The 23,318-nt window shown below is 37.0% G+C and overlaps 4 protein-coding genes and 1 long non-coding RNA gene across 13 annotated transcripts in view; 2 read left to right on the forward strand and 3 right to left on the reverse strand.

The window, feature by feature from the left end:
* The window catches only part of LOC134825503 (UDP-glucose 4-epimerase-like), a 64,215-nt gene extending 44,129 nt beyond the window's left edge, over window positions 1–20,086 (reverse strand). For 3 of the 7 annotated variants that reach the window (XM_063837730.1, XM_063837723.1, XM_063837724.1), the window contains exon 1: window positions 20,061–20,084. Coding sequence is in view for 2 of the 7 variants with exons in the window: in XM_063837727.1 (XP_063693797.1) it covers window positions 20,047–20,059 (13 nt within the window). In the remaining 5 variants the exon portion in view is untranslated. Of the gene's footprint in view, window positions 1–20,046 lie in introns of all 7 variants that reach the window. The other 4 variants (XM_063837727.1, XM_063837725.1, XM_063837728.1 and 1 more) reach the window with 4 other exon arrangements.
* LOC134824966 (muskelin-like) overlaps window positions 1–23,318 on the reverse strand; it is a 472,587-nt gene that overhangs the window by 182,217 nt on the left and 267,052 nt on the right. The window lies entirely within an intron of this gene.
* LOC134825508 (uncharacterized) lies at window positions 1,927–16,164 on the forward strand. Of its 2 annotated transcripts, none has more exons than XR_010161551.1 (8): window positions 1,927–4,630; window positions 5,220–5,381; window positions 5,526–5,609; window positions 7,127–7,210; window positions 9,352–9,409; window positions 9,723–9,782; window positions 13,943–14,047; window positions 14,234–16,164. It is a non-coding gene; the product is annotated as an uncharacterized LOC134825508 (long non-coding RNA). The 2 variants fall into 2 exon arrangements; XR_010161552.1 differs by having other exon boundaries at window positions 5,296–5,381.
* On the reverse strand, window positions 6,864–9,392 carry LOC134825506 (recQ-like DNA helicase BLM). Its single transcript, XM_063837733.1, has 6 exons — window positions 9,321–9,392; window positions 8,874–9,036; window positions 8,679–8,741; window positions 8,418–8,561; window positions 8,150–8,278; window positions 6,864–7,973 (listed from the first exon to the last, which is right to left on the reverse strand). Exons 1-6 carry the CDS (start codon window positions 9,324–9,326, stop codon window positions 7,732–7,734), a joined length of 747 nt encoding a protein of 248 aa, XP_063693803.1. The 5' UTR covers window positions 9,327–9,392; the 3' UTR covers window positions 6,864–7,731.
* The window catches only part of LOC134825502 (meckelin-like), a 54,973-nt gene continuing 51,983 nt past the window's right edge, over window positions 20,329–23,318 (forward strand). The window contains exons 1-8 of one of the 2 annotated variants that reach the window (XM_063837722.1): window positions 20,329–20,460; window positions 20,630–20,785; window positions 20,890–21,026; window positions 21,211–21,301; window positions 21,517–21,627; window positions 21,831–22,035; window positions 22,648–22,789; window positions 22,893–23,022. In XM_063837722.1, coding sequence (XP_063693792.1) covers window positions 20,343–20,460; window positions 20,630–20,785; window positions 20,890–21,026; window positions 21,211–21,301; window positions 21,517–21,627; window positions 21,831–22,035; window positions 22,648–22,789; window positions 22,893–23,022 — 1,090 coding nt within the window. In that variant the 5' untranslated portion in view covers window positions 20,329–20,342. The remainder of the gene's footprint in view (window positions 20,461–20,629; window positions 20,786–20,889; window positions 21,027–21,210; window positions 21,302–21,516; window positions 21,628–21,830; window positions 22,036–22,647; window positions 22,790–22,892; window positions 23,023–23,318) is intronic. The other variant, XM_063837721.1, reaches the window with a different exon arrangement.

Here is a 23,318-nt window from a genome sequence, read left to right on the forward strand (position 1 = left end):
GGTATCACTCTCATAAGAGACATGTTTCATCATTTACCGGAGTTGCAACCAAATATACACAATAAGGTTTGGTACTTTATCCGTACCTCCCCTTTCATAGAAATAATAGCAAAAATATACACCTATCTTTAAGAGATCAACATCTGATATAAAACATTCGATGAACCAAAATTAAAACAATTTTCCTGTTAATAATTTATCTATATAAATTATCCTTTATTGTGAAATGCTTTGAGAGCGTCATAATTTGCTGTGTCTGATCTTACATATCAGTAGTGTGGATCGAACCAAACGTTTGATTTGTTTCTGTTAGTATCTGTGCTTTGTTTAACCACAGGATACTTTTTTCCCCAAATTTTACAGTCATCCTCCCAGACAATTATATTCTATATTATGTTATCTTTTACAGAGTATTGTATAGCTCATCTAAATGGGCCAAGTTGTGTAAAAATCTCAAATTTAATAAATAACATTTTCTAATTGATGTATAGCCAAGACGAGTTCGTTAGTGTTCTCCTTGGTAATTTCATGTTTAATTCCTCTTTAATTCCTCTTTAATTCCTCTTTAATTCCTCTTAAATTCCTCTTTAATTCCTCTTTAATTCCTCTTTAATTCCGTGTGTTATTGTCTGTCTCTCTTGACCCCACCTTAAAGAAACACCGGTTACTGCTAGTGTTAGTAATTTCACACAATGGGAGTCAAGAGGCTTATTTCATCAACCATCTAGTCTGTTAGCACTTGTTTTGGTCAACGGAACAACACAAGTGAAATATGATTCTTTGTTTCTGTTATCAGTGCTTGCTTTTACCTGAGGACCCCAGGCTATTATGTTCATTAATAGAGATTAGGCGGAATGACAGGCTGAGCGCGGCCCAGTTAGTGCGATTCTTTCAATTTTGCCTAGGTCTAACTTCCATATCAGTTCATATCGCCTTTGTGTGTTGTGCACTTGTGCCGTTCTTTTATGATATTCAACGATCATTCTGTGGTCTATAGTTCATAATTCGTTCTTTATCTATCCGTCTGCCAATCAAATGTTTTTGTAGTTTGTACAGTGTTGGTGGACAAGTTTTTAGCGTAGGTGTAAAATGATTTGAACGTTTAATATATCTGTTATTGCATCCGGATCACGTATACTTTCAACTTTTACTTTTATGACGAAGCCTCTTGTAGTGAAGGTTTGATCTCAGAGTCAACTAAACCATAAACAGTCTTCTAAGAATAATTAGTTAAAATATAGCTTCACTTATTTGTACTGGTTCCGGCTATCTCGTGTGTTTTAAGTTTCAAATCCCCGTGTTCTGTTCTCAGGAAGCTGCCGTTAAATATTTTGTCTCGGAATTTAATAAACTTCATCTTTCAGTCGTACAATCCACAATATATTTCGACAGTGATACTGACTCTGAGATATATGCTGAGAGCTCGCATTATTTCTTACTATCTAGTACCTGATTATATATTGATATTTACCTGGGATAGGACAGGCTTATGTGACCACTGACACAATTTATATCGTGTAATATCATAACTTTAGAAATCCTTGTATATCCCCTTGCCTGTTCTTTGTCACAAATTTTAGGCAAACAACTGTTTAATCCAAATTTATTGTTTCGAATTCGAATTTGCCACTCTTGCAACTCCTGTAACTCATAAATTTAATGAGGGACACCTGCCAATTTATCAATATCGATAAAAAAATATAACATTTGTTTGCTCGCATTATTTCTTAAGTTCTTTATCTTACTATCTCATGCCTGATTATAGACTTTGCCACCTAATAGTCCTGTTTTTTACACCTGTTGTTTTTGTACGGCGCCACCGTAAAGTTTTCCACCGTAGAGTCTTACGCCATAGATTCCCAGACCCACTTACATTCACCGTGTAGATCTCCTGTAAGACTAAGACTAAGAGTAAGAACATTTTAAACTCTGTTACCATTGAGACAGTTTCAAGTAGAACGAGTCACCGTGTAAAATAAACCGTACTATTATAGCTGATCATTGGCTGTTTATGACATAGAATACTATTCACCGACGTTTTTAGCAAACTGCGATTGTCATGACTACCTCAGTACCTCTCGATCCTCGTTATAATTAACATTATTATCTTGCTATACGTGGTGTTGGCTTTTATTTTCCGTTTCACTTTTGCAATTTCATCTATTTTGTCTTGGTCTAACTAGTGTGCTATCGTATCATGCTATCGTACCATGTTAGTTTACAATGCTTTTAGTCATTAGTGTCGCTCTTTTGTGATATTTAATGATCAATCTGCAGCACTTAGTTCTCTATTCATCCATCTGCGAAGAACATATTAGCTCACTTTTGATTATTTGAACCTTTGGTTATTGGTACATCTGTCAGTGTCAATGCAATCACGTCTACGATTTACTTTATAACGAAGCATCCTTCATCCTAGTTATCATAGACATTAGACATGGAGTAAATTAAACTGACTCTACTAACAATCAGGTAAAATATGACTTTACGTATTTGCACTGGTCCCAGTTATTTCGTGTGTTTTAAGTAGCACATCCCTGTTTTCTGTTCTCTGACCGATAGACTTAATAAATCAATGTGTGATTATTGTTTAAGAAAGTTGCCGGTAAATATCTTTTATCGGAAAGCCTGATCATTAAGTTGCACTATATATATAGATAGTGTTACTGATTCTGAGAAAGAATAAGGCATAGAGCTAGCATTATTTCTCATTACCTCATACCTGATTAGGTTGACATTCACCCGGGACCTTAGTCGTGCTCAATGCTCTTTGACACAATTTATATGGTGTCATGTCATGGTGTCATAGGATATTGGTAATTTCTTTATTGAAAGTCTCGCATTGTCGTCCTCATTTTGGCTTCATCTATCCATCTTAAACTGCCAAATATAAAATCATGGAGTTTAACATGCAATTGCGTACACACTTAAAAATTCTCGTTAATCCTCACATCTGTTCTTTTTCTCAAATTCTAGGCGAACAACTGTTTAATTCAAACTACTGTTCAATCGAAATCGAAATTTTAATTCACATTCTTATTTGCCATTTCATGTTAGATATAATATAAGTAGCAGTGGACGATTTCCGTTACCTCAGCTCTGTAGTCTGTAATGTACTCTGCCAATTGCAACACTTGACTAAATTTATTTTATATAATTATACTGTTTGACACTTTTATATAATTTGCTATTTTAATTCTTGAAACTGTTGTAAATCTTGTTACTTTGTTACCCTTACGTATGCTATTTATGACAATCTTCTACGGTAAAATCGTTATTATCACTCCAAGCCTTACTTGGTAACACTGTCCAACCTTCTTCTTCATATTACTACAAAGCTGTCCTCAATAACATAATATAGTTTTCGTCAGTCTCACTCAGAACATTTTTCTCAGGTACACATTGGTTTACACTCATTCTCAATGTTTGGCCCTTAAATCTTCCCCTGTACATTCAACAAATATATCCCGAATAAGGTGTCCACTATATAGTTACATAATATTATGTTGTGATCAATGATCGCGTTGTTTATCGTGAGTTGGCACTTGATGAATGTATAGTAGTGGGCCAATCAGGTTTATCAGCGTCTTTATCAACGCACTGTTCATTATTATTCTACCCTGATTCCGGATTCGCTATATAAGGATTGAATGGAAAAAAGGCAACCGCCCTGTGTAAACTATTTGAGCTCAATTAAAATGTAATAGCGTGTACATGGTTAATACTTATAGAATGGTGACTGGTGAGTGTGATAGCTCCTTCCGCATAATATAAGATGAATCTGAATATTTCAAACTCTGGTTACCACGGAGACAGTCTCAAGTAGAACATACACGAGTTGCCGTGTCAAATTAACCATAATAATTCAGTACCATTATCATTAGCGGTTTATGACGTAGCTTATATCAGCAGCGATGTTTTTACTGCTAGCTTTATTGTTTTCAGTTGTCTCATTTATTTCAAAGGTACCGTACGCGTACCGGCCTTAACTTGTCTTTAACTATAAATTTAACGATATACGCAGTCATTTTAGATGTAACTGCACATGCTGCCATGCTGGTGAGAGTATAAAGATGTAACAAGCTTCGACGGTAAAATCGTTATAGTCACTCTAAACCCAGCCCAACTTGGCTATACTGTCTAACCTTCTCCTTCATATTAATATATAACTGCGAAGCTGTCCTCAACAACATGATATAGTTTCCTCTGTCTCACTGAGAAATTTTTCTAGGTAAATTACATAGCCTTCCTTGCTATATGATATAATTTATCGTGAGTTGGTACTTTATACATGTATAGGGTGTAGTGGTCCAAAAGTCAGTGGGTATATGTTGGCCTCAATTGCTCCGCCGTGTTTTACATTTGAGAACTGTAGCTTTGCAGATGTAATGCCATATAACTGTTTTTACCATGGTAAATGGTTCGACGAGATTCCGTCGTCGAAATTTATGGTTTTGCATATTTGCACAGTGGAACTATCAGGTTTATTAAGTATCAACGTCTTTATCAACGCAGCTGCGCATAATTATTCTACTTAGTTTAACTCTCTTTCTATTTTAGCTGAATTCCATTCCCTCCCTGGCCCTCTTCGAGATGATTGCTTCCGTCAATTGCGAAGGACTCGCTCAAGGTAAGAAATTGACTCTCACGTATTTTTATAAGTTCAGATTAATCGTTTTAGCGATATAATGGGGGGGTACCAATGGCATAGATGGCATAATGGAGAATTGGCCAATAAAAATTTCCATTTATGCCATAAAACGTATGCCATTTATGCCATTTTTGATATAATACATTTCTATTTTCTTTATTTGTCATATGAATCTTTAACAATCATTCCAAGCGTTATAAAGCATGAAACATGTCTCTTATTCAAGTACTAATAATAATTTGCGAATTTATAGTCAAATATGAAGACCTAAATTCATGGCATAAATGGAGAATTGGCCAATAAAAATTTCCATTTATGCCATAAAACGTATGCCATTTATGCCATTTTATGCCATTGGTACCCCCCCGATATAATATAATACTAAGACAAAAGTTCCGATTTTATGCGAATATTCAATTTATTTGTTTAGAGTTTGCCATGAATAAGTATTAAGTATTTGTTAATGTGGCGGCTAGAATAACTAGATTAGCCATCTTGAGCTATGATTTATCATGAAATACTTACAATTTCGACAGTTGCTTTTTAAACCTTAACTCGATAATTTTAGATAGAGAGATAATATTAAGACGAGCGGATCGATAAATCGAAGAATTAATTCATAAACTCGATTGTGTTTCATATAGTTTCATCTGCAAGATGGTAGACTTCTTCACTTCTCAGTTCTCAAAGCTCGACGATCTTCATATTATATTATACTTATAGGATAAAGGTTGTTATTTTATTTTTTAAATTAAGTACATTCATTTAACAATTCACTTTATTTGATAGCTTCTTTTGATTAACCCCTCCAAGCTCGATATTATATTTTATCATTAATATTATCTGCCATTTGTTCAATTAGTTACATTTCCAGGGTCAAATTACAGATAGTAATTGAGAGCGGCTTTAGAAATCAGGGAACGTGACCTATACATAGCATAGATTATCTCTTAATCAGGTAACATGTTAAATTGAGGGTAATTGTTACAATCTCTTAATGTGTACGGCAGATTATATCGTTTATAGTCATAACAAATATTTGTCCACCTACATGTTTACAATTGGCCCTTACTCACACATATAACCAATACTCCACACTTTCCTGTTACTGGCGACCCCAGGCTATAATTATCATTAACATAGACATTCGGTGAAATGAAAGGCTGGGCGCCACCCAGTCTGAGGGTTACTGTGCCCAGTAACTCCACCGTCTACACGTGCGCGCGGCTCTAACGGTGCTTCAATCGAAGCAATGGGGAGCAATGCTAATTATAGTGGTTACACTCACAGTCACACACACACACACAGAATAGTAAACCTAAGAGTTCATGAATCCGATATTTTGGAACAGTAAGACAGAATTGAGACAAATTTGGAACAGGCTTTTGGGGCAGTAGTTATGCCTGGACTGACTTAAAATTGATCTGGTATAAGGGGCATGGGAACTAACATGTTCAGTCACTGATCAGAAGTGCCAAATGATCCCCTGGTTCATGAAATGAACGAAATGAACAAAAATGAACTTTCCATAAAATCGCCTGAAATGAGTTGAAATCAATCAGAATCGATTGGTATTGATACTAGGAGTATTCCTGAAAAGTTTGGAGGCTCTAGCATGCTCAGAAAGGGCTCTAAGGGCAATGTCCCATTTTGGTTTCAGAGTAGTTGAGATTTTGGAACTGGATTGAGACAAATTTGGAACAGGCTTTTGGGCAGTAGTTATGCCTGGACTGACTTAAAATTGATCTGTTATGGTAGAGGGGCAATGGGCATGTGAACTAACATGTTCAGTCTCTCAGAAGTGCCAAATAATCCCTTGGTTCATGAAATGAACGAAATGAATAAAAATGAACTTGATCCTAAAATCGTTGTAATCACTCTAACATCTAAACCCAGCCCAACTTGGCAACACTGTCCAACCTTCTCCTTCATATATGATATAATTGCATAATTCTCCTTAGTAACCCGTCCCCGTCGCCATAGTTACAGACGTAAACAGGACATGAGTGGAATATCGTTCATAAAAGGCTATAAGCAAGCATACTAACTAATCCGCTTTACCAAGGTGTGTCATATAATGTACATACAATTATTTACACGCAATATTTGGCGCTTAAATCTGCCCCGTACATTCAACAACTATATTCCGGGCGAATAAGGTGTCCACTTCATAGTTAAATATTGTGATCATTTAGTCGCGTTGTTTATCGTGAGTTGGTACTTGATGAATGTATATAATAAGGGCGGGCCAAACATCAGTTGGTATACGTTGGCCTCAATAGCTCCGCCGTGTTTTACATTTTACTGTAGCTTTGCAGATGGCATATAACTGTATTTACTATGGTTCGACGAGATTCCGTCGTCAAAATGTATGTTTTTGCATATTTGTACAGTGGAACAATCAGGTTTATCAACTATCAACGTCTTTATCAACGCATTATTATTCTACTCAGTTTAACCCTCTTTCTATTTCAGCTGAATTCTGTTCAACGAGTACAGTAGACACAAGACAACCTCAAGAAAGCTTCTAGACTACTCCGCTTACTGTCACAACACTATGTAAGTTCATAATTTTACGAATTTAAGAATTATAACACATTTCTTTCTTATTTAAATACCTGAACCTTTTTCTATTGAAATCTTCTATATTAATCAATTGTATTATATTTATATAATATACAGTGCAGTATACACTATACATTACACAAATATGTTAACTCAAGGTAGTAATCAAGTTTTAATTTATGGACCGAACTGAAAATGTATCAAAGGTAAACAAAGGATCCATACCCCTGTTGCCAGAAATAGACTTTAATAACACTGTAAAAAACGTACTGTGCAGAATTTGGGCTCAACGTATTTGAGCATACAAGATTTAATATATTATTTGAACTTAATCTAAAATCCTCAATCTAAATAGTTTCTCCAAAATGTCTTATTTAATTAATTACCATTAAGTAAGTATACATTCAATTTGAACATATGATTTATAATATATCCAAACAAATGTGTAATTCACCGGTTGACTCATGATTAGGTCTCCGCTATTTTGCGATAAACGAAAATTGAGACGAGGTTACTTAAAATATATCGTTAGTTATAACTAGTATGTCCCTCTTCACCCTGTCACTCAGTCCTGGCACGATTCCTTCAATATCTTCCAAATTAAAAATATGTCCGCATTCATTTGTGAGAAGTTTAATGACTCCTTCCGTGAGTTCACAGTCCAGAAAGGGTCTGTTGTCACTATAGGACGTCAGCTGGCATGCTAACGCTTTTGCAAAGAACTCCCTATCTTCTTTCGTCACTGTGCGTCTAGGTTCTGGAAATATTATGACTGATATTGCTGATTCTTCACCACTCGCAGGAGCACAAAGTTAAATTGTTGTTGTTGTTATCATTACTTTTCGATAAAAGCAAAAAAGCACAGTTTAGGCATGAACGTTACAAATATTACATGCGATTTAAAACATTCGGTACTAAGTACTCAGTACTCACGCATGTCTACATCCGACCTCCTCTGCTTGTTATTCCGTTCCCGGAGTCTTTGAATGAGTGGGTCTTGGGAAGGTCTGCAAACATCGCAGCAAGTATCGTTATAAACGTTGTCATGCAGCTTGAGTACCCCTGATGACATTTATGTCATCGCATTGAAATGGCTAAAATTTGTGATTTCAAATGCCGTTGGAGAACTTAAAGTATTTGCCAACTAATAAAGGATATTGAATTACTTTTTCAATTGTAGGACTACGTGGAGCTGTTTTACCTTTAAAGGTACCAGAAAGTATTATCCTACGGCAAGTTCCATTCTGGTCGCGGTACATAAGACACTCTCCGTCCATATCCCTGGTCTTGTTGTGCGTAAATACAATACATATCGCCTTTAGATTTGCACTTCTCCCAGCCCGACCTGAGATTAAAAAGCAACGTTTAAGACAATTAAGCTCGTTAAACCTTTAATAGAGGTATATGTGCAGAGCGCTCTATAAAATTATTACAAATAACTTAATTGTTTCACATTACCCACCAATCATCTGGATGAAATCCTCTGCCGTACGAGCCATTTTCGAATGGATGACGTATTGGATCCCTAAAGAATATACATTTTTATCAAATTTACTATTAACCGTGTTTAACACAGAGAATCCATTTGTTTGAAATAGACTGTTTAAAGGTGTTTAAAATAGTCTTCGATATACTTGGTGCCAAACATAGTACATACCTGCTGCATCAAATCCCATAGATAAGGCACTTGTAGCTATGACGAATTTGATACGCCCATTGATATTCATTAGATCAGCCGCTATTTCTTCCTGTTTACTGTCTGGTATCTGGGAGTGAAATACTTCAACAAGACTAATTTTCCTCGGATCCTTTTTGAGTGCCTGAAATTAAGAAAATGTCACTGGTAATTGGTAAATAATGAGTTCCGTACACAGTTAACTTTAGTTAAGTCGGTAGATGGTTTAAATGCTGATAACCCGGCACAAAAAGAAATTTTTAAACAACAGTTTAACAAGTTTAAGTATGAACAAGTTAAATGGTTATGTCAGTCTTCAATATTTTATATCCCATATAAGCTAAACATGTGGCCATAAAATGAATTATTTAAGTATGTGCACAATCAATCATATTAATTGTATATATGCTGGCAAATAACCATTTTTACCTGCATGAATTCTAAATATCTATATCCGCAGTCAACCAACGAGTTTTCGAAGATTATCACCCTGGGACACTCTTCTGCTTCATTCTCAAGTAAGGACACCAGTGGTACTATGTCTAGCTTTCCCGGGATATTAATTAAAGAAATCCTGCTATTAACAGGATTTTGCGAGATTCTCATCAACTGATGCAACATTACAGAAAGTGTCACATATGCTCTAGTTCTTTCTAAATGTTAAAGCAGAGAAATCTGGCTATATAATATATTTATCAAATAAATGTGTAATAACAACAGATGTATACAATTACTGCAATTCTAAAAAATTTAAGTTTACATTAATGTGCTGATACGATACACTCCAAAATATTCCTAATTTTGTGTTGTTATCATAATCCCATTCCGCAGGGCACAACACCACAACTTCAGAAGATGCAAGGAGCGTGTTCTTAACTCTCCAAAACGAAGGTTGGTGAACAATAGAAAAATTGATATTTTGTTGGTTGGCGTTATCATGGTGAGAAACCAGGGGTATTACGAGATATTATAACGTCCCGAAGGTCATTTTAATTGTAATATTTATCCAATCTAGTACAATAAGTCCGCAGACTGTATAATAACAGTATCCCCTGAATCAAGCAAACAGGTGTTTGTGAATAGTTCAAAATAGATTCAAATGTGGTCTCTCGGATATAATTAGTTACTAATAATATTGATTGCTCAATGAAATAAATGATTACGATTAAAATGTGGTATATAAGTCGTTCGTTTTAAGTATTATCAGTTGCCATCATCAACAACAACAACTATTCCAATTCCTGACATGGTACTCTTCTGTCTAATGGACGAAATTAATGGACCCACCGCCTCCCTCGAGACTTCCTATTCCAGAAAAACCTCCTAAAGAGCTCCATGTCCTGTTCTGGGTGTAATGCATCTATGTCCCTGGTTCCCTCCTCGTCCTCGAAGTCTCCAGATGGCCTGATATGGCGCTGCTCCCCCTGCAAGAAGTACAAGAATATCAGAACAGACAGCATCCTCTCTGGACAGAAGCTCGCTCTCAAGACCTTCATACAACTGCTGTTCGCAGAGTAGGGCTGAGTTCATCCGTTTCGTTTTCTCTGAGACCATAGTTGTAGTTGTTCAAGAAGGAGTTGATTATAGAAATGATTGATGCAGTCTGATAATAGTTATTCTTTATATATTGCATGATGTGAACTGATCTCGTAAGGTTGCTTAATCGTTTAATAAGCCTTGACACCACCGCTGATTGAAATTCGCGTGCGATGATGTGAACCCTGCTTGATTCAGGGGATGATGTGAACCCTGCTCGATTCAATGATTCAGGGGATGATGTGAACCCTGCTTGATTCAGGGGATACTGTTATTATACAGTAATATGGGGGGGGGTCCAAGGGGAACTTTGGGGAACTTTGGGAAAGTCCCCCAAGATTTCTGAAGTTCCCCAAAAAAAAGTTCCCCAAAACTCCCCAAAATTCCCCAAAATTCCCCAAAATTATTCAAAATTATTTAAAATTATTCAAAATTATTCAAAATTATTCAAAATTATTCAAAATTATTCAAAATTTCTCTAATATACATTAATACCCATTAATGTTAACATGTATGTTATTATAAGGTATAATCTTAACTTACTTGTTGATACATGCAGCATGATAATTTGTTTGGCATTATAATTTTTTTGGGGAACTTTGGGGAATTTTGGGGAATTTTGGGGAACTTTCTGAAGTTCCCCAAAAAAAAGTTCCCCAAAATTCCCCAAAATTATTTGTTTCATTGATAATTTTTTGGGGAACTTTGGGAAAGTCCCCCAGGTTTCCTGAAGTTCCCCAAAAAAAAGTTCCCCAAAACTCCCCAAAGTTCCCCTTGGACCCCCCCCCTAATATGATCTGGTAGACAGGTGTCTGCGGACAACTGACCGCGGACAGTTGTCCGCGGACAGTGGTCGGGCTATCTCGATACTGCCCGAGAATGTTGGGTTAATACAGTGGGTGCTTAATATGTTTACGGCATGTCTAAATAAGAGAGTTTGAATGCATGTCACGTGATATAGTTAACAGTCAGTGTAATTACGAGTCAGGGAATGTGTCTAGCTATACAGGGCCCTTTGGTGTATTTGTAATAAATTTTTTAGTGACGTGACACCTCTTAGTAATAAGTAGTGACGATTAACGGGACAAATTATGGTTAATTTTCTAAAAAACTAGCAAATATGTCACCTTTAGATAAAAAAAAGGACCCACGCTCAAACATTTTTCGAGGTACGTTAAGCGCGCGCACCGCAGTTCCTTTTATATGATTATGACGTATCGTCTCGGTTTAACAATCATAACGTGATCACGTACTGTACGTGACGTATAATCTTACTTATTTAGTCAACAAAGAGTGTGAGAGAGTGTGAAAGTAAAAGTACTATACTATACTGCGAAACGGACAAATTGGTTTAGTCAATAAACTGGGATGAACCGCTTTTGGTGTTACGCCTTACGGTCAGATAAATAAACTACTGTATTCTGGTCCCAATAGTTTACTGTGACTTTTGAGTTGAAGATTAGGCGTACATCATAATGTCCCTAGTGTTTTGTTTAGCTCACCAAGGTTTAAGGACTATTTGAAAGTGAGGGATTTTACTAAGAAGAAGCAAACATCGACCAATAGCTCTTATTAATGCTATTTGTTTGTTTAAAAGGCGAAATGTGGGATTCTATTCGCTTTAAATCCGGTTCCATAATGATACTTGACTTAGTGCGGCTTTGATGTCCGAGCAAAGCTATTATAAGTTAAACCTTAGTTTGTTAAAGTTGGCGGTTTTTCAAGAATCTCCGCCATACTGTCCATATCTCAGTTCTCGATAGGCGTAGAATCGTATCATACTGATAACTGATGTTGTGAGCAAAAACAACATAACCCCTCCCGCCTTGAGCCTTCCTGCTCGATATTATAATATTATATAAATTAGTGCTATCCCCAGATGGGTTTAAAGCTAATGGTGCTACTAATAGTTTTGCCTTTGGTATTTGAGACGGGTTTTGAGAAAATCTCTCTAAACAGGCATATTTACATGTTAGTGTGTTACTGAAATCTGTAATCTTTTCGGCAAATGCCAGCTACTGTAATAAACCAGAGTTATAGCATATATTCTAAGATGACACTTATACGCAGCTCTGAACATCATACATTCTATTCAACTGTAATTATAGTGTTTAGAATTTGTATAATGTACTGGCACGTCTGCCAGCTTTATTCTGACACAATAGATATAAATCACTCTACACGACACCGGAACTTCGATATGTTCCTAAGTTATAAGTTACGTGAATTTTCAAGTGCATACGGTAAAGTGATCTTTCCTTCAGTTACGCAATTAAATAACTATTCGAAAACTGAAAGACTAGTTGTTCCCCTTGAAGATGTATGTACAGTAAAGCTTTGAACCCCGGCCCAAATTAATATCGCCTCAATCGAAAGTTGCTGGTAACAACTTATAAGTCAGTCTGATATTTCAGTCTCGGTGTAATTTTGTGTCGCCAAGCAAGGATAAATATACAGGGGGGAGGGGGGCAAAAGTCCTAATAGCTCAGTCACTGAGTGCCCAATCGAAATAATTCAATCGCATTACATTTGTCCTGAAAAAAATGAGAATTCTGGTTTCTCATATGACCGAGATATAATACTATAATATCTTCGCCACAGTATGCCATCTGCAAAGCAACAACCCTCTAAAATAAGACACGACGTTGGTATAAGACCCAACTTATGCCCACTGACCAGAGCTGGTCCATATTCCAGAACTCAGAAGTCGATGGTAACCCTCCTGTTATGAGAGGGGGGGGGGGGGCAACGTAGAATTCTACTCTACTTTATTCTACTTTATTCTACTTTATTCTACGTTCCCCCCCCCCCCCCCCCCCTATGAGAATATTCTCTAGCTGCTGTACGCTGCTTAGGATTTGTTTTTGTTCAGGGGCAGGCTTGTCACATAGGTCCAGGGCTTCCGGACTTTTGGGCATGGTGCAGGTTGTGGTACACACTCAACTAGGTGGTCTGAGAGTCGGAAAACCTCCAAAAAGAGATGTCATCAGAATGTAAGCCACTACCTGACTAACCTGTGAATAGAGTTTTCTAGACTCAATAATCATGGCAGGTAGTATCTTCGGTGCGTTGCTGAGATACCGATTTAGTGAGTAGTAGGATGGTCATCAAATCAGAAAAGGCAGACCTGAGTTGATAGCACGGTACTTGTAACGGTTTCCTCATTCTGCTCTCAGACTGACTAATGTCTCCACTTTTTTATCTCCTGTTAAGATTATCATTTCTCCGCTGTTAGGATTGTTCAATTATGCTTTTTATTTTGGACACACCATTGAGCCAGATTGTCGCAGCGTATGTCAGAGAAGTTCTGAGTATAAATATTATATAGGCTTATTCTGTCACAAACAATGAATTATTAATCTCATTTGCCCTATCCCCAAGTTCTGATAAGTCTACAAAGAAGATCAGTAAAAAATAACTGGGATATCATTACAGTTATTAAAGTTCCGATCGATGCTATTAGCCCAAATGAATGGGTTTTTAAATAGATTCTAAACGAACACTTATTCTTTCAGGAGGGGATCTGCAATAAACAAAGACGATATATTTTTGGCCAGAAATTTGCGGAGTTCCTTCGTCTTGATATCGGTCTTGGCTGCAGTTGTATCTCTCGAAATCAGGTATTCACTATTAAAAGCTATCCTGCCTGGCTTAAATCCTGGTTGTTAAAATTAAAAGCCTTTTTGCATGGTCATCTTTAATTAAAAATAAATCAGCTTTGTTAATAATTTACTGTCGTCTCCTTGGTTGGAAGTTGGACATTTTCTCTCATTTTCACACGTAGAATCTTATTTTCTTTCCCTCAGTGACGGTTTGAGGAGACACTGCATCTCACTGCTCGGTGGAGACACGGGGATATGAAGCTGTTAATCCCTCTTAAAGTCCACTGCACGTTGTCACAGAGCCTCAGTCCGATCAGAGCAAGCAGCAAAGATCAAAGGAGACTTTTCCTCCAATGTCAAACAGATAAATTTCGACAGAAAACTTCTAGCAGACCTCGGATGATTTAGGAAAGTAAACATACTTGCAATCTGTAAGACAAGTGACTCTACAGGAACTAGCAAGAGGCAGAGAAAGTGAAGAAGATTCGACGACCGAAGCCTAGCAGATAAAATAATAGCCGATGAATTTGATACGACATCATAAAATACTGGAGTCCACAAAGGAGCATGTCCTACTTTTCAGCCGCTCCTCAATCGACAGATCCTCTTGATGGCTTGCAGACATCACGTCCTTGAGGCGGATCTTGTAAGAGGATCTGCCTCTAAGCAACTGTTCGGTGACACAACATCACTTGAAGTAACCCTTTTTAAGATCATGAAGACCTCCTGGGAAGATCTCAATCTGCAGAACATTGTCCTTCCTGATATCCCTACTTGCAACAGGAACGGAAGATCTTCTATCCTTCATTACTCAAATCCGTCAACTCAACAACCAGCCCAGGAGAATAAAAGGAATTACTAGAGCTAAACTTATCCATGGAGAAAGCATAGAGATGAAGAAAGGATGCGTCTTCCAGATACAAAGACCTGGAGCTGACCACCATGTCAGATGGATGGCTAAGTCCATATACATTATGAAAATGATTCTACTTCACTAGATACCACTTCACTGGACGAAGAAGAGAGACGTGCAGAAGATGGCTCACGTTGTTGTCTTCGTTTACTTAAGAGCTTGGTTCAACGCTCCTTTCCTTGAATCTGCAGCCTCCGCCGACACCCGTTTGTTACACTTACAGAGTCTTCAGAAGTACAAGAGTGTGGACAGAGTATTAGCCATCATCACGACAGTCCTCAAGACATACCTTTAGAGCGAAGAACTCTCCTTGCAGCAAGAATAGGCCAACAAACTCTTGAAGCAATTCAAGTTGGAACTTGAAAACTTGTGTTCGGTTGTTAATGTTATTGAGCTTTATGAACGTCAAATAAGCCTAATTGATGAAAAATTATTCTGATATGTTTTGGTTTTATGACCAGGGGTTATGACAAATATATAATAAGGATGTTGGTCTAGTTTCTCGTACGGGTTTTCAACATACGCTTTAGTCCTACACTCTAGTTTGGGGTTGGATTTTAAATAGTCACTTGAAGTACGTGTTAAAGTATCCTACGTGTTGGTCGAGTGTTGAGTGATTAAACATCTTGATCGCATGTTTATTGTTTACTGTTTAGTGTAGACCTTGTTCAGTAGAAACTCAGTACGGTGGTCCGCGGTAAATTTCATTCTTTATTATACGAAAATGCATGACCTGCATGAGGTATGTTACCTGGGGACCCCAGGCTATAATGTTCCGCCGAATAGAGATTCGGCGGAATGACAGACTAAGCGCCGCCCAGTAAGAGGTATGATAATACTGGGTTTCGAAATCTTTTAAATATCTATTCGATTGAGTCTTATTACCTGGGGACCCCGTTTTAAATTCTCATAAACGTATCAATTGAATATATTTACTAAAACTCAAGTCTCATATTAAAGTATTAATATGACAACTGTGTTTAAGAACACAAAGCCCGGGGTCCCCGGGTAAATTTAAAGCTAGGAATCATTATATTTATAAGTGAATTGTGTATTTGGTACTGGCCATAGCACTCCCGTCAATCTATTTGTCATGTCAATAGTTTACTGTTTACGAATGAGTCCATCATGTACTGTTCTCTTTGATGTATGTAATCAAATTATTAGATTATTAAAGTTAACATTTTGTGAAATGTCAATCACTTTATTATATTTACCTCAACCTGTAGACCTCTGGCTTTTAACACAATTGATATACCATATATAATATATGGTGGAACTACATCGGTCGCGTTTTTGTGTGGAATGCTAGGCGAGTTGTTATGTGATCATATTCATTAATTAATAATAGTTATATAATCATGAAACCTTTGATCCGTCAAAGTTCGGAATTGCAATTGACCAAAGGACATGAGGAGAAACTTCATGAAGTATCACGCTACTGCCTACTGCACCTAGAACTTACATTTCTCTTGTTGCCACTGTCACGTACTTCTTCAAAAACGTATGAACGGTCTTCAGATATGAGATTATTACATTACAAAACATATATTTTGCGCGCTCAGCATTCCACGCGCAAAAACGCGCCCGTTTAGAGAGACTTGCGCGTATTAGAGGGTTCAGTCTCACCAGGCTATGTTAATGAACATAATAAGCCTGGGGTCCTCAGGTAATCAATTCATGGCAGCACGGCGCGGCAAAGTAGCGCTGTGAGAAGCCTCATTGAGTGCGCGGCGCGGCACAGTAACGCATCGCGCATCAAGGCTCGGGTTAGGGTTAGGGTTGTGGTTGATTCACGATGTCAATCCTTCGCAGCTCGGTGAGGCAGTGGTGCATCTCGCCGATCTACCGAAGTGGTTGCGAGAAGCATTATTTGATGCGCGCGCGACCCAGTAGTGCATCGCGCTACAAGGGTTGTGGTTAAGATTATGGATAGCTTCGGGGTTATGGTTACGGTTAGGGTTGGGATTAGGGTTTATGTAAAACCGTTTTGTACGGCTGCAAAACCAAAAAACCAAAGTCACGTGAAATTTTTGGGCGAGCGATTTAGTAAAAGCCCAATATAAGACCCCTTAAAAAATTAAATGTCTTTTTACTGTTTACTTCTGGCCAAGAAAACATAATTTAACAAACAACAAAAATGAAACACAAAAAAGTTAAAAACAGAAGATCTATAATTGTTTATCTTTTTATAAAGGCATAGTATAATTATAATTGCAAATAAAACGAAACAAAATTTGACATTGCATATACAAAATTATTTGCAGCGATTATAGTTTAGCATTGCATTATCAAATAGCTGTCTGCGCAGCGTAAGAGTTAAATTTAAACAATTACATTTTTGATTTTACAAAACCTTTTTGTGCAGCTATCAAAAAAACTTTACTAATCATTTTACATGGCAAAATGAAAAAAATCAAAACAGTTTTTTAAATTCAAATTGTCTGTATTTTTAAAATTTGTTTCGCATCAAAGAAAATATTTTGTATTTAAAAACTCAATCTAGTCATTAAGTAAAAAATGATTAGGAAAAAATCACCTATAGAGCAAGTTGAGCAAGTTGTATTGTAGAGTATGTAGCAAAGAAACGTTTTATAAATCTTTACTCCACTGGGAAGTATGAATAAATTAAATTTTGTAATGTTGTTTCTATTCATGATTAATATTTGATAAATTATTACCTTTAAATTTGATGGAGAAATAGTTATTTTTCCATGTAGTGTGATGATATGTACTTTGTAGACATTAGTGATGATGTTATGTCATAATTTTTACTTTACTTTACTTTACTTTATAAGTAGCATAATTCAATCCCTCAATCTTTCCTAATACTTCGTCCGAAACATATCAAAAATGACTATCATTTACAGATCCGTTTAAAATAGTCTCTTTTTTGAAAGCCTCTAAATCTTAACACTGTCCCACAATTCTTGATATCCGAGGGGAGTTTGTTCCAATATGGTCTCACCCTCTCCGGAACAAAAGAACTGTGGACTTTTACTGCAACTACTGTTTGATACCACATTAAGACCAGATCTGCTCATACTGAAAAAACCAGCTCGGTAATTGGCCAAACCACTTATCATTTTAAAAGATTCAATGAGGTCCCAGGCCCCACGTATTCGCCGCTCTGCCAGCGTTGTTAAATTGAGGATTTCCAGTCGACGACTGTATGGAAGAGTACCCACCTCGTCAATCAGACGGGATACAAGGATACAAGGATACAAGGATACAAGGATACAAAAGTGATAATTATTTTATTGAATTCACAATAGTTATAATTCTGAAATAATTTAAGGTTACACAATTCTAGTTATTTACAAATGTGTAGGGATAAAATAGAAATGTTTTATAATTCTTATTTTGAGGTCCTATAGCATTATGCATTGGCCAGTATTTGAGTGGAAATCTGGGCTCTTATAGTAGGCTGTAAAATTTTCGTTCACAGAGAGAATTGAATGGATTGCTCTTGCTGTGGCAGTAAATTTTGTAGGGTCTAGTGTTTTATCGGATAGCAAACCGGCTAGGTCAGTAATATTTTTGGGATCGAAGTTAAATTTTTCTCTAACTGAGGAGTAGAGTAAACAGTCAGTTAGAACATGAATTTTTTCCTCAATAGGCTTAAGCCCCTTGCTGAAAAAGCAGAAAGTGCACCATCGATGTTCTCTTGGTACTAGGGGGGTTTCGTAACGGCCCCTCTCAATGTAAAGATTGTGGCAGCTAATACGAAACCTTGTTAAGCTTTTCGAGCATCAGGGATCTTAACCACTCCTAAGTATGTTTCTGGTTCAAAATCATGTTTAATTTGATTGTAGAATTCTAATTTAGGTGAGGATGCCTTGGCAGATTTTCAGGTATCCACAAATTCTTCCCTCATTTTGTGACTGCAGCAGCCTATATTTGATGCTTATGAATGGACAGACAAGGACCACTTGATAAACTTAAGGTGGAATCTTTCATAATGGTCTTGTGAGATGTACTTGAGAGTATGCTGGGGGTTGGCTTTGCTATCTGTTTTGGAGAGGTATCTCATGGTTTTTGAGTGGGGACATAAGATTTGGCAGCCATAGAGCAGGATCGGTTTTATTAGAGAGTCAAATAGAATGTTTATTGTTTAGGGAACGGTGAGAGAGGGCATCTTTAACGATATTGCCTTTGAGGCCATAGAGAGCACGGAGAGCCTTGGCCCTCAGTTCAGTATTTGCTGCTGTAAAAGATCCATTTCTGTGGAATATTATGCCAAGATAGCAGTATTTTTCGGTGTGTTGGATGGGCTGGCCTCCCAAAATGAATGTTTCATAGGATTGTTTTCTTTTAGGAGGGCAGAATATGAGAATCTTGGTTTTTTTAATGTTTACTTCAAGGCCCATAGAGTTACAGAAGTCGAATAGGATGTTCATATTGTCTTGCAAGGCCTTGGGACTTAGGGCAAGTAGGACAAGATCGTCAGCCCAGAGCAGATGTGATATTAGGACGTCAGCTAGAATAGGGTAATCACCAACAGATTTCAGGAGGGATGACAAGTCGTTGATATAGATTTTAAAAAGGTCCGGTGATAGGGGGTGTCCCTGCTCTGTTCCTTTTCCAATGTCAATATTAGGGGATAAGAGTTTGGAGATTTTTATATGAGCTATTGAGTTTCTATACATATCACTTAGGCAGTTGAAGAAGTTTCCAGTTATTCCGAGGCATGTGATTTTGTGCAGAAGGAGGTCCCTACATACAGTGTCAAAGGCCTTTCTTAGATCAATATAGAAAATATTGATATATAGGATAGAATATATAATATACATGTACACAGTATAATACCACAACACTACTATATAAAATACCTCTATTCAAGGATGTCCATGCAGTCCAGAGTACCCGCAACAGGTAAAAGGAGGGAGGGGTAGGGCTAGGCTAGGGTAGGGTAGGGTAGTGAAGGAGAGAGTGTTTGTGTCATTGTGATGGAGATGCAGTGCAGATGTGACATGAATCTAAAGAACTCATCTTATTTTCAAGGCTGATAGCCAGTCTTCTGATGCCACTGGCCCCCAGAGCTCACATGCACCCCGTTACCAAGTCGTTTACAGCTGCATTTCTTGTTGCGGGTACTCTAGACTTCCATGGTACATCCTCAAATTATTTGTTATATAGTAGTGTTGAAAGTATTAAAACTATATACTGTAAACGGGTAAACCGCCTCTGGAGTCTGGATGCTCTCCAGCTCCAAGATGATCCCCCAACTTCCATGAGCCGCAAACAGTAATTGAGGGGGTAGTATAACTCATAACTCTACCACCCCAGCCCACGTGGGTAGTAAGGCTTGTCATTTTGCCTCTGCATTAATCAGAACTGTTTGAAGGGGTACATAAATTATGTTTTAAGCTAGTAATAAAGTCTTATCAACAGCTAGGGATGGAATGGCTGTTTACACTAACATGGTTACTCATGTCCAATCATGCATTTGGAGACATCATTGACTTTCCCGATTACGAATGTGCAAAGAATCATTATTACAACCCTGTCTCTCTTGGTAAGTAAGAGAATCAAAATTTAAATAAGTGTTTTACATAGGATTTAACTTAGGTAAATGGTCTCATGATTGATATAAAGTTATATATCGTATCATCGGTAAGTTGAGGGTCTCTTATATTTTGAAAACGTATATTTTAAGATTTTAAAACATTCTTTATATCCCATAGAGTGTACTCCTCTCGCAACTGGTTACTTGGAGGGAAATGGAGCTATATTTTGTAACGCAACTTACAAATATGAATACACTGAAGATAACACTAATGATGATCTGGAGTTTGAATGCTCACCATGCTCTGGAGATGATGAATCAGTATCAGAATTTGGTAAGTGACTGCACACTTTTAAATTATTCTCAAAATAGAAAACATGGCTTAATGGACATCTTCGTGCTTCTTGACACCTTCTGTTACTTTGTAATTTCTCTCAGGAGACAGGTGCATTTCTTGCCCCAATGACCTTCTCCCAAGTGGTATCTGTAACTGTGATTACAAAACTAATATCCTTGAAGACACTGAAGTAACTGGGGATACGATTACTTTGCCAAAATGTACAAAATGCATTGATGTGAGTAGCAGTTCATTAATTCGGTATATCGTTTAGTTATTAATGATTATAGGATAGAATAGGCTAATATTGATGAAGATTAAAAAATGAAAGGTGGTGAGTTAGAGATGAATGCAGCTTAATTTCAACTTAATGTTTATGATCCCTCATAACTTTTACTTACTAAATTATTATTCCTCTTCAGGGATTTAAGCCAGGTTTTTATGATGAATATGGCATTCCCCGAAAATGTGTCAAATGTCAACATAGTGATTGCCAGTGCAAATTTGAAGCAGGTACACTTCCAGTTTCTGCTATTTTTACCAATCAACTTTATCTTCAATCTAAGCTTTTAGATTGTAAAATTTTATCTAGCCTGATAAATACTTATTGCCTACATTGGATGGAGGTAATACTTTATTTAAAATATCATTGCCCATTGGACATGATTTCAAAAACTCAAATTTTATTACAAATATGAGTGCATGCTCGCTTATCAATTTTATTTCAGGGTACTGTTTCCCTAACTCATATAACCAGTTTCCGATTGTGGATATATATGTTAGGTCAGAGGTGGTTACCAACCAGATGTCTTCAAAACTCCTTAAAGAGAACTTAGCAGGTACTAAACCACTGTTATTCTTCATTTAAGAATTTATGTTTAATTATTTTATCTATTAAAGTTATGTCAAGAAAGTGCTATTATAAATTCTGTATTGTTAAATCGCATAACAACCCATATGTGGGTTGTTGGTATCATTATATTGAATTATAATATATTCGCACTCTGAACGAACTCTAGTCAACAACATAAACTTTACACAGGCGTATCAGATCTATGTGAGATCAACATCTCCAAACAACAAAACAACATCACAGCCTGCCAAGTCCTAACAAACCTGTGTGTGTTGAGCCACAGCTACTTCACGAAGACTCCCTCCGTCCCCTACTCCGCTTGTAGTTGGCTTAGTGAGCTCACTACAGAGCAGCTCACTCCTGGGGTAGAGGTTCAGCATAACAGACCCGGCTGGTAAATAGAGTATTAAATATTGTTGCTCAAATATTGGTGTTCAAAAGTTTTGAACACTTTGTTTCTGGCTTCTGTTCTCAGACCTCATTACTTCATTATTTTTGTTTACCGATTTTTGTTTATTTTAAATTCCTTGATTTCTAAACTTCTTAACCTATAGGATCGATATTATGGATGTGTAATATCATGTGTAGCGTGAAGCGTCGTGTTTTTAAATCTGTAGTTCATAGTACTTCATGATCACAGTGTGCTTTTTGATAACAGTGTGCAGTGCCCTTTCCAGAGGGTTTTTTTTTAAAAGAAATTCTTTAACATTACTATTTTCTATCTATTACTGTTTGTATTATAATTTTGAGTAAACATTAATCGAGTAAACCGCTCGATTCCCAAATAATTACCCTACTAAGATGGGAAACTAAGATACATCTTAGCACAGTAAAACCCCGATTTACCGTGGAGTTTGGGAGAAAGAAAACATTCGCGGTAAATCGGGGTTTCGTTTGTTTACAATAATTACATTATGCATGTTAAGCCCTATTCGGGGGAAATGAGATGGCCGCGGTAAATCGGGATTTTACTGTATATTGTATATTGTAACTGTATACTCTACAGGGTTAGTAGAGTACCCTGGCTGTTGTACCGGTATGATATGGGTAGCTCACGGTACCGTAGTAACACGGAGGCTCTGGAAGAAAAGATAGAACAGTTTTACACTTTTGAGAGAGGACTGAACACTAGCAAACTCGACATACAGGTATCTTATTAAATTGTAATGTAATATCATTATCCAGGATTATTAGATTTTCAACTCTAGTTAAAGAAGTGTTCACATTTTATCAGCAGTTTTGTTCCGTCAGGTGGTGAGCTACACGCTGGACGGTAAAACTCTCCCCATCTCCCCTCTCACAACTCAACTCTCTCTGTGTGCTGAACCTGTTCTTACATTCGGGACTACGCTGTCTTATACCTGCTCTTCGAGTGTGGCTAGTAAGTAAATTAATCACTTACATACCACTATTATACCACATACATACCACTATACCACATACATACCACTAGACTATACATACCACTATACCACATACATACCACTATACCACATACATACCACTATACCACATACATACCACTATATCACATACATACCACTATACCACATACATACCACTTTCCCACATACATACCACTAGACTATACATACCACTATACCACATACATACCACTAGACTATACATACCACTATTATACCACATACATACCGCTATATCACATACATACCACTA

This window comes from Bolinopsis microptera, chromosome 13, assembly GCF_026151205.1.
Source record: "Bolinopsis microptera isolate Bmic1 chromosome 13, MBARI_Bmic_1.0, whole genome shotgun sequence".
NCBI classification, from domain to species: Eukaryota; Metazoa; Ctenophora; class Tentaculata; order Lobata; family Bolinopsidae; genus Bolinopsis; species Bolinopsis microptera.